Source organism: Anguilla anguilla, chromosome 2 (assembly GCF_013347855.1).
Source record: "Anguilla anguilla isolate fAngAng1 chromosome 2, fAngAng1.pri, whole genome shotgun sequence".
In the NCBI taxonomy this organism is placed as follows: Eukaryota; Metazoa; Chordata; class Actinopteri; order Anguilliformes; family Anguillidae; genus Anguilla; species Anguilla anguilla.
This window is the reverse complement of record NC_049202.1, coordinates 14,976,126-14,991,135: the sequence shown is the minus strand read 5'-3', so window position 1 is coordinate 14,991,135 and position 15,010 is coordinate 14,976,126. Positions and strand designations below refer to the sequence as shown.

At 43.1% G+C, this 15,010-nt stretch overlaps 1 protein-coding gene across 1 annotated transcript in view; it reads left to right on the top strand.

Annotated features, from left to right (window-relative positions):
• The window catches only part of LOC118220611 (disintegrin and metalloproteinase domain-containing protein 12), a 90,256-nt gene that overhangs the window by 14,139 nt on the left and 61,107 nt on the right, over positions 1 to 15,010 (top strand). Inside the window, exons 2-3 of the mRNA XM_035404581.1 lie at positions 486 to 607; positions 3,003 to 3,076. Of these exons, the coding sequence (XP_035260472.1) occupies positions 486 to 607; positions 3,003 to 3,076 (196 nt within the window). The remainder of the gene's footprint in view (positions 1 to 485; positions 608 to 3,002; positions 3,077 to 15,010) is intronic.

The following is a 15,010-nucleotide window of genomic DNA, read 5'->3' as shown; positions in this document are numbered from 1 at the left end:
ATTGAAAATCTCAGCGTTTGATGCTGGAGGTAGTTGGTTAATTAGCTTCGCCGTGTTTTTGGTTTTAATGCAGGGAAGGTCCTGCGGGGGCATGGAAACTCAATGCAAGCGTGAGGTTGGGCATTAGGAATATGCTGAGGAATGGCTATGTGCATACAGTATCTCGCTTCTCTGTCTCTATCAAAGAAACTTGAAATGTTTAATACATGCAACCCAGGAAATTGATTACATTTGTAATATGGAAGTCCACTTAGTAAAATCAAAAATATTATTTTTACAAATATATTATAGGCTCTATATTAGCTCATTATGCTACCCAGTCATGTGAAGAATTACCCTTTCCTCCTGAGTTATCTATATTAATATATGCCAGACTGTACATTTACTATGCGTTATCACTGTGACAGTACAGTTGGTAAAGATTCTGATAAATGTGAATGCAAGTACACATCTGTACTAATAGATGTCATTGCTGTCCTGTGCAGGGAACAGTCTGGATCCACCCAAGCAGCAAAGCACCATGGGAAAACTGGAACGCTACGAGACAACAGTACCTTTTCTACTGTTAAGAGGAGAGTGGAGACCTGCCAGTCTCCTGCAATCCATGGTAAACAATCACAACGTCCACTTTCATTACTTGCTTATACGTTGTGCCCTTTCAGACACTAAAGAACTTTCCGGCTCACAAAATGAGTTTTCAAAGGTGAGCGCTCATGAACCCTTAGTCCTTACTTGACTGAGAACAGAGTCAACATGCTGGGAGCTGGGCATCTTGGGAATTAAAGTTTACTCCAACACCCTGAGGGTTCTCATACTGTAAGAAACTCCACTGCTACATATAGAGTGCACAGTGAGAATTATGTCCCTCCTCCCAGGTCCACCATGCATTATATTATATAAAAATCAATATAAAATACAATTGTATGAAACAAAAAATTTAAAGTGATTCACCAGCGAATTACTGTAAATAGAAATTAGGTAACTAATTAGGTAAATTGGTTTAGCTATTGCAAAGCTGTAATGATAGAAGCATTACACAAAATTGCTAACTACAAGTTAGACCTAGGTGGTCTGTTTGGTGTAACTGCTACAGACTTTGTGGTTATGTGTTTTTTTATTTGTTAATTAAAAGTACATTTTTTAATGCTTAGATATGAAATGGCATTTTTTTTGTTAAATGTGATAATTAGCTTTATATCTCAAAGTGAGGACTTATTGCTATAGCAGTTATTGGTAATGCCCCACCCTCTCTTTGTCTGGTGCACAGTGTAGGCTCCAGGGGTTGAAACATGTATTTGTCCGTGTCATAGTGTGCCCATACTAGTTTGACTTCTAAAGTTAAAATACCACAGCAAAAACCACTGGTTATGAAGGTCTGTACATTTTTGGTGTTAAAAACTGACAGAAACCTTTGCTAACTTGAATATACTTTATGTTCACAAAAGCAGAATTTGCAGTCTGAGGACTGCTTTGGGCGCAGAAGCCCAATTCAGTGTGCAAAAATGTTAGTGAGATGTTCGACATTCAGGATTCCCTGCTGTGTACAGGAATGGGTGTACAGACACTCCCAGAATTTCTCCAGAAGTTTTCCAGAACACTTTGCACAGTCAGTGAATCATTTTTTTCCTGGTTAAATGAAGCAGAGATAAAGGCAATGGAGCAAAAAAAAAAAAAACACTTAACACAGGGAGTTTTTTTTTTTTTTGCAGTTACATTCTGGGCCTGAAATTGTATCATCTCTTTAAATGAGAACAGGACACATTAAGGTGGTAGCAAAAAGTATTCATTATTATAAAAAGGAATGTGATATATTATTTTTAAAAATATAAATTCACCTAACAGGATCTTAACCAGGAGGATGTGCCCCTAAATACAGAAATTAGTATCAGAAAAGGTTTTTTCTTTCATTTATTTTGATAATAGTGTGAACCCCAGTGAAAAAGACAGGAATGCATCTGACCTGTGGGTGGTCCTGTACAGACGCGCCCAAAGAATAGAAAAATAGAAGAATAGAAAGCCGAAAAAGCCGGAGAAAAACCACTTCTGCTGCGTGGTCAGCTATTGCAGACAGCACACAAGCAAACATACAAAACATTTTAGTGCCCTCTCATGGCTTGGCGTGAAGATTTGTTGGAGTACATGGAGAAACAATGTTCCACTTTGGGACAAAAAAGACATTAGGGAAAGACAAATGGCAAACTGATTACGTGCTTTGATAAGAGGGTTCAACTAAGCTTGAACTAAGAAACGGTAATGTATATCTAAATTAGAACGGAAAAATATGTTCTTAGCTCATCTTAAATTTATAATCCTTATCAGCCTTTCCGATGGATCAGCTTTTATGCATTTAGTTTAATGCTGTGCAGCTTGAGTGTAGTGAGCTGACGAGATCTAGTGTTGATGTAGTGGTGGGCTGAGGTCACTCCTTCTCTCTCTGGCATTTACATTTTCATAACATCTTATTAACTTCTTTATTCACAGCCAATGGTTCTTTGCTGTTGTTTGTTCAATGCTGTTTATTGCTCATTGTGGTCGTCTTGTTTTTGTTTACCCTAATTTAAAGTTCAGTCGGGTAGTTAACAACTTGTCAATCGAATGTGCACTTTTTGTTTACTGGTCAATGGTGAAGTGTCTGAACACAGGGCATTGATGACCTTTCTATCACTTATTTTGATTGTGTGCGCTCTTGCATGTGTGTGCTTGCATGTGTACTTGTGTTTGCGAGTGCATGTATGTGTATGTGTGTATGTTTGTATGTTTGCCCTTGTCCTTACTCATGAAATAATCAGTTATAGTAACCAAAACGTGGTGACATTCCAGTACAAAATTAATAAAAATGTTGATGACGACCAGTGACTAATAAGTGTCAAATATGACAAAGAAATGTTTTTGTCACCAAAGGACTGTAAACGTGAGCTGATTTGTGATAATATGCTGTATGTATACAAAAACTTTGAAAAGGTGTACACCACGTTACTAATCTTGGTCTGTTTTGATTTCAGAGCCACCCTGCATCCTTGAAGTTACTGATTGAAGCTGAAAGTGAACAGCTGGTCTTAGCTCTGGAGAAAAATGAGTAAGTTTTCCTAATTCCTTTCAGTACACAAACAGAGCATTTGAAATGGGAAATTTTGGAATACAAATCAGTGACATATGTGATGCCTGGGGCTACAGCAGAGGTTGTGGCCAAGCACACAGTGCAGCTCTGATGGAAAACTCTTTGTTTATGACCAAGAGGCAATCGTGTTTTTCAAACACAGATGAACACTTCAAAGATAATAGTGCTTGAATACCAAAATAACTCGGCCTTGGCAGAGAAAAGTCATGATTTTCACCTTGTTCTCTTCCATTTTTCGCCCCACCACCAGCTGTCACGCATCCACATGTACGTCAGTGGGGACATGGCATGATGTATGCATGTACAGGCTCAGCAGAGAGGAGAGTGCTGTGTTCAGGTTCAGGTGGAGCTCCGCTGAGAAGCTTTTGGTTAGTGGAACATATCTGTTCCATTAACCAAACTCCATCCACCAGTGTTGAATAAAAAGCATGTGGTCACATGTGAACGTCTTGCTGACCCCTTGTGAAACTGAAGCCCACACTCGCTTCCCCTACCCCCTCCCTTTTGGCAGAACAGAGTCTCACGATGTGCAGGCGGTTGGGCGGGACCCTCTATGACATGGACACCCACAGTGAAATTGGCACCCACAAATTTCCATCCCTATTGCTTGTCTCCCGAGCTCTCTAATTTCCTACCGTAAATGGTCAAGCACTGTTTCACAGGGATTTACCCCACTGACAGATTTTGGCGAATGTGTGGGGAGTGGGGGGGGGGGCGTGTTTGTAATGCGGGAATGTATGGGAGGAAGGCCCTGCTCACCCCGCAGAGACTGTAAGGCATGAAACGCCCACCTCTACACCTCCCACGTATCTTTGCTACAAGGGCGGCCCATATTACCCAGAATACACTTAGGAATACACCGTTAGGTACTGGAGTGATGTGACACCGAGACTGAGGGAGAGGGACCATAAAAGCCAAAAACATATGGCAAGTTGTAAAGGTCTCAAAAGCAGCAGAACAAATTATTCATAAAACCTGCTATAAATATACACATGTGATATTGTAATATATAAATTCTGCGATGATGGTCAGGTCAGGCTTCCTTTTTTTCCCCTGAACATCTGCACTGATTCAAAACGTGAATTGAAATTTCATATTTTGTGGAATTAACTACCGCAAAGGTTGTCTTAGCAATTATGTGCAAAGACTTTCTGCATTATCACACAAAGGTATCAGATGTTACAAAAGAATGGAATGGGGCCAGAAATTGAGGAGGAGGGGAGAGTGCTGTTTTCCACCTTGGTAGTTTGCCATAGCTGGGGTACAAGACTGCAAGAAATCATATCAGCCGAAGGAAGAAAAGGTGGCAGGTTTTAATTGGGAAATTGATATGTGGTGCAACCATCAGGCCAGGGCCTCGGTTAGAGCAGGCTGTCCAGATGAAGCTGTTTAGGTTGGGAAATTGAGAGTTCTCCAGAAAAGCAGTCCTATGTGAAATCAATACCCAAGCAACACTTCAGCTGCAGTGAGCTTCCAGTTCCCAGTCTGTCATGTGTTGCACTTATAAGGCAGGGTAAGAAAATAGTGGCACAGATGCCCAGTTCTGTTTTTTTTTTTCCTTTCTCTGACAAGATTTGACCCTTGAGAAAGCACACTTCGAAGTCTCTTTTTGTCAGCTGCCCCCCGCTCCCCCAAGCCATTCGATTTTAATCTGAGTTACACGCTGATAGATGAGTATGGCTCCGTCCTTTGATTCAAATTTTGTGTTTTGAGACTTGAAGCAGATCTGGATGTTCTGAGTGTGTGCATTCAGAGGACTTTCTGTAAGGCTTTTCCTTTTTTTTTTTCTAGATCTTTCTTTATAAAGGGTTTTGTGATCAATCATACTCAGTGTGGGAAATAATAGCGACCTCCACTTCTCTTTTCCCACACACTGTTTGAAGATGGATATTATTACTGCTAACAATATCCAAACGAGCATAGAACTGCCAAGCCAAGGAAACCAAGCCAAGGTGAAATGTATTGGCCACATCAAGCACATCTAACAACTCTAAGTACAACTCTTTGGGATGGGAACCAAACAATGGGGAAATGTTCCTGAAACCAAGGTGATATATTTTACCCTCTAGCTGTATAAGTGCTCTAACTTGCCCTCTCTCTGGCATTTTGTAAATATGATGTACATCTTTGTTGTTTGGAAGCCTCGGTTTCATGGGATTAATGTGATGTATAGCATGTCATTTCCTTCATGCCAACAGACCCAGGTTGATTTGATTACTCCGCAGATTTCTGCAACAAATGGTTGCCTGAAGTGAATTTTGCAACAACAGTCCACATGTTCTGAAATGGGGGGGTGGGGTGTGCTGATAGCCCAGCGGGACCATTTGGCCAGTGACTGTCAGCACTGGTGCAATGGTAACCGTAGGAAACCTGGCCAAGTTAAGCTCTTCCACCCCCTAGCAGGATGAAGGCAATTGTGTCCCCTGCTGTGGACTATTTGGCTAATCTCTTATTTAGTCTTGATGCAAACCAGTGATGATGATGCAAACCCGTGGTTACTTGGTCATAGGGCTGAGCCCATGCTTGTGATGAGAGCTTTTATTTACTGAGCAACATGGGAGCCCTGTAAATATTCAGACATTAAAATCTACACCTATTAATCAGCATTAATTGCAGTAGTGACCATCTTAGTCAAGATTGTCAAGATCTGTACTGAGCACAAGAACACTGTCAGTTATGGGAACACACAGTGTCAAAACATACCATAACAACCAAAAAAGATTGTGCAGCTCCTTGTATATGATTTCCTGAATGGTATATAGTTTTTTGTGCTTCCCAAATGCATATTTTGGAAGGCAATATACTTTTCACATTATGAAGAAGAAATCCAAGGGTGAGAACAACCTTGGTAATCTTCAGAGAGCCAGGGAAGTGAGCCCAAGAGAGATAGCTATTAACTGCTGGTAAACTTCATATAGCCCGAGGCTGTTAACTCCAGAGAGGCAGATATCTCGGTGCCAGAACCAGGAGTGACACGGGGGAAGGACTGCGGCCTGAGAATGTGGCCAGACTGGAGATTGTTGGCGAGCCAGCCCTGTACACCCTGATGAACACCAGTTGTGAAAACACTGCCAGACACTTGGGGGGGAAAAAAGAACCTTTTCAAATGAAATGATTAAAAACAACTGGAACCGAGAACGTGTTTTTTTTCCCCCTGTTCAGCATTTATTTTAGCAAAACAAAATTTCAGGTTTACGGACATGAGGATTTCTTTTTACGAGTGACATGGATGGGAAGCCACACACAGTTTGAAATGAAACATTCATACACTAGAGGTTGACCCATCCTCTTACTAAAGCAAACATTGTTATGATTAACATCTGTGAACATGGGCTTTCGTGTGTAACATCTTTTATCAATGTAGAAGTTTGGCCACGTTGCTGCTTCTGAGTCCGCTCAAAAGAGAAATGACGGAAGAACGACTAATGCTGTAAGCTTTGCACAATAAGTAACTCAGGTTTATGTGTGGTGCTGTGTGGTTTCATTTAGAAGAGAGACTGTGTGATTTATCACTTCACATATCCTCTGAGACTTAGTAGAAGTGTGAAGCAAATCAATAACATGGCCTCATACTGTAAGTATCTTGCAGGTCCATTTCAGTGTGTGAAGAGCAGTGTGTGAAGAGCAGACATATGCTTTTTTTGATCTTGAAGGGCCTGGTTTGACCCTGTTTTTTTTTTGTTTAAACCTGCACACAACTATCCAGAAGAGTTTCTTGCTCTCTCTGCAGAGGAAGTCCTCTCCTCTGTCTTTCTTTAAATGGAGCAGTCACAGTGAGCTAGCATGGTGTAGTGTATGAATGAAGCACTCACCCATGAGAACGTGTGAACGCCTCATCCATACAAAACCAGAAGTAGCATATGCAATTTTGAGTTCTTTCCAGTCTGTCTCTCCTTTAATGGAGTGAGTGGTCATGGTTAAGTAGCACGGCCCCTGCCGACTCTGTAAAGGTATATATGAAACATTCACTCCAGAGAATCTCACCAGGGCTTTCAGTAAAAAATTATCTGATTGTGATCCAGATGGCTAGTCACCCCACCTCCCCATCCCTCTTCCCCAGATTTACCAGCAGACCCTGAGTCACCCCGAGAAGTTTCCAGAATAATTCTGCAACAGAAGAGTTTCCAGAATAATTCTTTCTGATTGGAAAATATTTATCTTTTCTTTTCTTTGCTTGGCTTGAGAACTGATCATGGTCCAACGTGTGCTTTGCGAAGAAGCCACATCATCTCCGTCTGGGACCCGAAATTGCTTTAGCAAACTCTTAGATTTACTGAATGCACACCACTGTAGCCAGGACAGTGGCCTGTGGGCGTGCCCGGGAGTTGTGGATGTGCACTGCAGCAGTGCGCATTCCACCAGTAATTTCTGCCACATTGAGATCTTTCTGTCCCATTGAGGCCTGACATTTCTTCTATAAAAATGAGACCTCAATCCTTGTGTGAGAAAGTTTACATCTGGTATTTTTCTGCAACATATCAAAGACACCTCCATACACAATTTTGAGAAAGGACCTATACTTGTATTTGTTTGATATTTATGTCAGTTTCATTTAGCTTTCTGCTATTTGGTAGGTTGCAATGGGGAAGCTTGTTAGCTATCACTTAGGTTGCAGATGGCCTGTCTGCTGGTGTTGGTAGCCACTCGCTAACTAGGGCATCAGCCTTTCTTTTATGTTAAATTCTACTTCAGCCTGCTAGCTGAATTGATATTGTAAATTAGTGACCTTAAAAAGATTAAAATGTTTCAGCATGCATTGGATCACAGGAGAATTAGAGGAATATGAGAACCCTCTACCGTCTTCCTGCAAGTAGCATACTTAATTAGGCTATGTCTTATCATGCAACTTATTATCAATGATTGAAATAATTTGAGCATTAAATGAAAATGAGTCACACTGTCCATTGCTGTGGGTATTTCTTAGCACTGTTGCCGAAGGACACAATTTGGAAAAGTCAACTGTGTTTGAAACAGAGAAGAGGGATTATAGAATCAAACAAAATCAAGGGCAAAGGTAGTGACTGGTTCTGTCAGAAAGAGGTCCTGAATCTTTCTTCATTGTGCTGCCTTATTTTTTTTTTCTTTTTGTAAGTGTCCAGGGAAATGTTAAGACGTGTGTGTGGTGTGCTTTATGCCGTGTCCTGCGTCTCCTTCCTTCTCGTGAAAATCGTACGGTTCCCATGATGGTCCAAGCCTCTTGCAATTTGAGCTTTTGTTCAAGCTACACAATCTTTTTGTGGATGTCCCTTGTGCAGCACTGGGGGATGAAATAACCAAAAAAATCACCTGCGAGAACAGGATGTATGAATCTTCTCTTAAGGGAAACTCTGTGTGGGATGTTTTCTTTTAGAAAAAGCTCACAATATTACTGCCAAGAAGTGTATTTCTCCTATTCTTAGGGTTTAACTGTCTAATGCTGGTGTCCTGAAATGGATCTCATTTTCAACATTTTATTTGACTTTTGATAGATTGGAATTGGCGTGTGTGCCTGTGATGTGCGGTAACTGGCTAAAAAGGAACATTTTGTGCCTGTACCCTGTGCAAATTCTTTCTTACAATAGCCTATGCACAGAAAGATTGCCTCAAGAGTCTCAAACATGGCACTGTGTCTCTGAACACTCAGTATAAAGTCATTTGTGTCTCTCCCTCAAGATTTAACACATAATACCAAATGTTAACATTAGCATCATGATGTCGTAACTGTCCCTGGAAAACTGGATATGGAATTGAGTAAAAACAGCCCAGAGACTAGAAATAGACGAGACACAGACACAAGCCCTGTCTGAAGTGGATGGGCAACATTGTAAGCTCAAGAAACATATTATTAAATAATAAATAATTCTGTTTCAGTGCTTTCATAACAGAATTTTGAAGTACTCTGCTATCAAGAATGGAAAAATCACCTCAGCCATCACTAATGTGTTGCATCTAACTAGGTCATGAATGGCAGCCATTTCGCTCAGGAACACTCACCACTCATCAGCAGAATTGGAGATGGTGGGATTATTAAGACAGTAAAAACCCTTTCTATGTACCTTCCAAAAACATAGAACGTTCTTTAAAGGCAGTTAAAACAAGACTCATGAATGCCATGTGAACCACATGCATTTGGTGGAGAAACATTCACCAAAAATAGATATTATTTGATGTTTAAAAATGACCAAGAAAAAATGACAGCTGCTGGTGACCAGCTCACCGTCCACACAGAAATGACCCCCTGTCAGTGGAAAATTAATAAAGGAGTCAAGAGAACCCGTATGAACTTTCTCTAAGATGGCTGACCGACACTGTGATGTTTGTTCCCTCAGCTGTGCTGTCATTATGTCTGGGGAAACGACCGCTTCTTCTTGCTAGATTCACGGAGCCGGAAGAGACGGGAATTGTTTTTGCCAGGCTAAAGATGTGAGCTCGGCGCAAGGGGCAGGGGCTGTCCCCAGCACCATTCATCCTGCCAGCGTGAATTATCTACCGGAGAGAAAGTGTAACGAGCGGATAAAGATCTGTCAAATAGCTCCATGACGGCTGGCAGTCATGATGGGCGTGCTTCTAGGCCGAATAAACGGATGGCGTCACACCCTTTGACCTCTGTTGATCGGGAAGGGGAGCTGGTAGCACACGCACACTGCAGAATCTCTCTCCCTGTTGGCTCTGAACTCCCTGGGGATGCTTAGAGAACTGGAACGTTCCCGTTTCCCTTAGCTCAAACTCACTGTACCCACTCCCCTCCAATTGGCCTGGCACCGGGTGCAGGAGAGTGGTGTTTTGAGTGCAGGACAATGGGGCTTGGGGTGTGGGGTCACCTTTGTTGACCCCACTCCCCCCCCCCCTCACTCTGAAAGGGACTTACTTTCACAAAGAGCTGCTTTTGCACAGAAGCTCCAATTATTTCCAGGCTTAGAGCAATAATTAATAAGGTAGACCATGCTTCTCTGTGCTCTCTCTCAATTAGAAAGGCCTAATAAATCACAGCTGCCCTTGGAAAGTGTCTCTGGTGCAGTGCCCCCAGGGTGTAGAACAGAAAGAGAGCATCCGCAGTCGGCGTAGTCCGGGCAAAACGCACGTCGGCGAGGTGCAAGGTCAGTCCCGTGAGTGACTGAAGTTCCCTCTGAGCCAGCTACCCGGCCCCTCACCCCAGCCCCCGCTGTCGTGTCCCAGTCTGGTGTCCAGTTTGTAGGGCGACTCTTCGCTGAGGCCTTTTCCAGATGGGGCGCTGGGGACGGCGGGTCCAGCTGTTAGAGGCATTTCTCAGCCTCAGCCGCGAGCCGATTGGATGGTCGGTTGGAAAACGCGCAGTAAACTTTACCGTCGGCTGCTGCGGGAGTTTTTCTTTCCCCCCGTCTGTCGGGTAGCTCCACTTAGTTAGGATAACCAAGCGCCAAAATGTTTCTTTGTTGAACGGCTTCCACATTTGCCCGGGGAAGGTTGGCCGATGGATGACGAACGCGCTGTTCTTCCCTTCCGTCTGACGAATCATCGAAGCAGACAGCCTCCACCCGCCCCCATCTGCAGTTTTTAACCTCATGTATCTGGGTCACCTGTCAAGGAGTTTCTTTTTGCCGCGGAGTGATGGATTGCGTGTGCATCGTCCGCCCCTGTTTGTCCTCGCTCACGTTACACAAAATAAACGGCGTGAAACGAGAGCGACGAGCGAATAAAGTCGAGACCTTTTTTCAGCGCAAACTCACGCTTCTCGCAAATTTCTTTTTTAAACCGATAAATCTGGCGTTGCTGAAATGAAATGGGTAAAAAAAAAAAAAAATCTGCAAAGAAAGCGAAGCATATGTGCAGTTGAGTGTGTATGTTTCTGCGTGAGTTTGTGCGTGCGTGTGTATAGAAGCCTTCTAAGAACTTAAATGTTAATGAGGCACAATGTTCAAATTTATCTGCAAGATCATTTATCAAAGGAATGCAAAACATATTCCAGACTGTGAGGGAGTGTCCCCATGGCTTTTCTTTTCCATGTTCCTCTCACTACCAATAATTCTCACAGCTTCAGGACCAAGTTCCAGATATTAGTCTTGGAAAAAAACAGATTGCCTATACATTATGACGTAAAATGCTCGGAATCTTTCGTGCCAGTTAACAACTACGGGGCGCATTTTGCACAGCACGCCGAAGAACCTGGTGGACTCATCAGAGGCCAGACGCCGTCTGAAATGAAAGTGGATTTTGAAAGCCCCATAAAATTAACCGTGCTGCTTTCGCTTACATCCAGTGGTTGACCCCAGACGATTAGCTGGAGCAGAAATTGTGACATTCGAATCTTGGTGCTACCTATAAATAGCTTTGTCACAGAGTGGTGGGGGGGGGGGATGTTTGAGTGCGGCCATTTGGATGGCTTGACTGAAGTATTTATTGAGGATGGAAGGCAGATGCTCTTTGAAGTACAGCCTGTTCCTTGTGGCTGGAGTTCTGTGTCTGTGTCACCCTGGGATGTTTCCAAACCCTTCCACCACTCTCCAACCCTTTCTGAAATAGAAATCAGCATCCACGTTCATGTCAAATGCTAATCCGTGGTGAACAACGACAGCAGCTAAATCCAAAATTTCACTTCCGAGAGCTGCATTTGTGAGGCCACTGACCAAGAGGTTGACGCTCCACAGAGAGGCAGGTCTGTTTGGCCTGAGTCAGCATCCCCCTCTTTATCACTGGCCAACATTTTGTCCTACTTCCTGTTCCCACAATTCCATATAACTCAATGAACTGAACTGCCCCCCACCGCCAACATCCAAGGCCAGCAGTTGGCAAACAGGGACAAAAGGAAATGCATTTCACAGCAAAACTTGTGTTATGAATTATGTTGTTATTATTGGTAATAAATTGAGTGTGAGAAATAGAGAACTAAACAAGTTGGCTGTCGCAGTGAAATACTCCAGAGAATAGGGGAATTCTCCCCTAAGTCCCCTCTAGAACAAAAGGGCACCCCTGCAATAGTTTGGACCTCAGTATGGATTTTTTATTATCTTTTCGTATGCCTGTTTGATGGAAGTTATATTTCTGAAATAACCGTACAATGCCACGGCAACACTCAGTCCATCTCATAAAGAAAATACTACTTTAGAGTTCCTGAGAACACACTAAATTGGTTTGAAATGACGAAGATTGCTCACACAAACAAGGCTGATTTTCTGATTCATGTGCAGAGCAGATGTTTTTGCCTCATTCCCATATTCATCCAGAACAATTACAGTGTGATCTTAAGTCCCTCTCTCAGGACTCAAGCTTTCACAGAGACCAGGATTAAGGAGCATACTGGAATTATCTGATACACAAAGCAGCGAGAACAGAAAGATGAACCACCAGAGCCATTCATTGTGGGGTGAAGGGAGTTGGGGGGGGGAGGGGTGGAAGGAGGGGGAGAAGTGTAGGTGAGCGGGTCACACTGGTGTCAGTGTTGGTTTGGGTGGATATAGGTGGGGATCTTGGGTCTGCTCTTTTAAGCTTTCTGTCTCTTTTTATCCTGTACCTTGTACTTTCCCTAGTTTTATACTTCACTTCACTGAGATTTAGCCAATGCTCTTACCTGAAGTGGCTTACAGCGCAAACACATGATGTGCTGTTCTGACCACAGAGGAACGCAGATCGCTGATGAGCAGTGACTCGGTGACCCAGTGACCCCGCTTGCGCTCTCAATCGGGGCCGGGAACCCAGCACCAGACAGGGGCCCCGCGGCCTCCCTCTTCACTCTCACCCAATTTCTCCAGCGATGGGAGGCCAAGCATTTGTCACAAAGTCGCCCTGCCAATAAAAACAATGTGTGGCCTGGCTAGGGAACCAGACTGCGGATGGACAGTTAGGGGAGTGGGGGGGGGTCATGCTGGGGCCTGGACTCCGGGGAGCCAGCAGATTATTTATACGTTACATAATTCGTACAGTTCCCCCAGGGTGTCTGCAGAAGGACAGGGGCAAGCCTGCGCTCATTTTGAGAGTTCATTTGTTGCATTGCGTTTTAGGCTGGGGCCCAAAAAAATAAAATTGTTTTTCATTTTGTATTTGAAAAACAATAAATTATTCTGCGATAAGAACTACAAATAATGATACTCCTAATAATTTTCCTAATAACTGCCTGAGGTTTTCAACCTTTTCTGATGCAGGGGTCCCCACCCAGGCTGAAGGGCATCCAGGGGACACCATCACAAGTTAAAATGGGTTTTTAAAAAACGGTTTTGTATTTCATAATATTTTCCAAATCTATATAGTCACTGTCTGGGCAGTAACCCCCTACAGTACATTCAAGGAACGGAACCCCAGGGGTCCCCGGACCCCTGTTGAAAACCCAGGCCCTACACTACTCATTGCAGTCTTTTCCAATTATAACATCTTTCTCTGCCTTGCATGAAACACAATCATACTGCTTAGTAAAATAACATTCACACAACCACCCAAAAAAAAGAAAGAAAAAAAACTCAGCTGTGTTAGCTCATAGGATGTTCCAGTGGTCGTCAGAGCTAGCTTGCAGAAAATGCATTTAGGCTTCTCTCCTTATCTCATCAGTAGTACTTCAGTCTGCAGATAATGGAGTTCTACATCTCTCCCAAGTCTCTGTGATAGATGGCATGTTTTCTTATCGGAAAATCAACACCGTGTTTGACGAAGAACGGGCGTCTTTGCTGACAGACGTCTGGCGGAATTGAGACCGCGTACATCACAGAGCCGTGGAAGAAGAGAGGCGGCGTCTGTCAGGGTCTGTCGTTGGGGAGTCAGAGAACGTTGAGGAAGAGGGATGGCACGCATCGGAGTATTGAGGATGAGAGACCGTGCACGTCAGGCCGTCAGGCGCTGTTGCTGGTGAAGAGCTGCTCATGTCAGAGACTGAGGAAGAGAGACTGTAGTTGTCAGCCATTGTTGTGGAAGAGAAACCATGCATGCTAGAGAATTAAGGGAAATATTGTGTACCTTTATGGAAATGCAGTATGCTAGAATATATTGTTAAATATGTGGACGCTTTACACCATTTTAAAAATATAATCTTGCAAGTCTTACCATCTTGCAAATTCTAAATCTGGCTCTAATTAGCATATTTGCTCATACATTATGAAGTGTGCAATATCCTGATAATGCATTTTGTGTCAGTATATTGCAGTGTATTGCATTTACATAAGGGTATATGAGAAGTCTGTTAACACAGAGACTATGTGGGTCAGACACCATCGAGTACGCCGAGATTCTGCTTGTGTAGACTTTTCAGGACAAGAGAGTGCCTACTTGAGAGGCTGTCTGAGAAGAGAGTGAAGGAGAGATGGTCTGCTTTTGTGTGAAGCTTTCTTTTTATGCATTGAATCCATTACATTGCCTTACATTACAGGCATTTAGCAGGGGCTCTTATCCATTGTGACTTACACAACTTTTTTTACATAGCATTTTTTTTAATAGCATAGCAATTGTATCCAGTTATACAGCTGGATGTCTACTGAAGCAATGCCAATTATGTACCTTGCTCAAGGGTACAACAGCAGTGTCCTACTGGAGAATCGAACCTGTGAGCTTTAGGTTACAAGACCAACTCCTTAACCATTATACTACACTGCCATCCCATCAGGCCTCATGGCATTCACTTGACCATCCTCTCTTTACCTTATTCAACTTATGGTCTTCTGCCAGGATTATCAGGGCGGTGCACTTGTGTGTCAGGGATCGCAAACTTTTCCACCCATGATGTGGCCTCTGGATCAGCCAGAAACCTCAAGAGAGGATATTCCTTATGAACCGAGAGAGAGAGCCAGCCTCTCACCAATATAGGACCAGTCTGACTTAAGGACTTAAGGGGACATTGAGGTCATCAGGCAACATTTACATTCAGCTCTTAATTGTTTGATTTCTCTCAAGACGCGCTGAGCAGAGGGGTCTTGCAGAACAATAAAATTGGCATGCTGCTTGGCAGACAGGTTAAAT